The sequence below is a fragment of the Geospiza fortis genome, unplaced genomic scaffold (assembly GCF_000277835.1).
Source record: "Geospiza fortis unplaced genomic scaffold, GeoFor_1.0 scaffold1775, whole genome shotgun sequence".
NCBI classification, from domain to species: Eukaryota; Metazoa; Chordata; class Aves; order Passeriformes; family Thraupidae; genus Geospiza; species Geospiza fortis.
In genome coordinates this window covers 7111-7434 of record NW_005054970.1, presented here as the reverse complement: position 1 = coordinate 7434, position 324 = coordinate 7111, and the positions used below count along the sequence as shown (strand labels likewise).

The 324-nt window shown below is 72.5% G+C and overlaps 1 protein-coding gene across 1 annotated transcript in view; it reads right to left on the bottom strand.

Moving 5' to 3' along the window:
• The window catches only part of GRWD1 (glutamate rich WD repeat containing 1), an 8303-nt gene extending 8079 nt beyond the window's left edge, over window positions 1–224 (bottom strand). The window contains exon 1 of the mRNA XM_031065659.1: window positions 5–224. Within this exon, the coding sequence (XP_030921519.1) occupies window positions 5–163 (159 nt within the window). The 5' untranslated portion in view covers window positions 164–224. The remainder of the gene's footprint in view (window positions 1–4) is intronic.
• Between the last annotated feature and the right edge of the window lie 100 nt (window positions 225–324).

Here is a 324-nt window from a genome sequence, read left to right as displayed (position 1 = left end):
CAGCGGGCCCCGGCGGCGGCCCCGCCCCGGGCAGGTACACGCGTCCGGGAGGCTCCGCGTTCTCTCTGTCGCGATTGCGGGCCCGGGGCCGGGGCCGGTCGCGATTCGGAGCCCTGAGGCGATTCGGAGCGCGGGCTTTGGAGGAGCCGCGCCGCGCCGCCATCTTGGCCGTGAGGGGAGGCGGCACTTCCGGTGAGTGCTCCGCCCACTTGTGCGTGGTGATGAGGTGACTTCCGGTCACGTGACAGCCGATGGCGGTCGGGAGGCCTCAGGGTCCTCCCAGTGAGACCAGTGACCTCCCAGTGACCTCCCAGTGACCCCCAG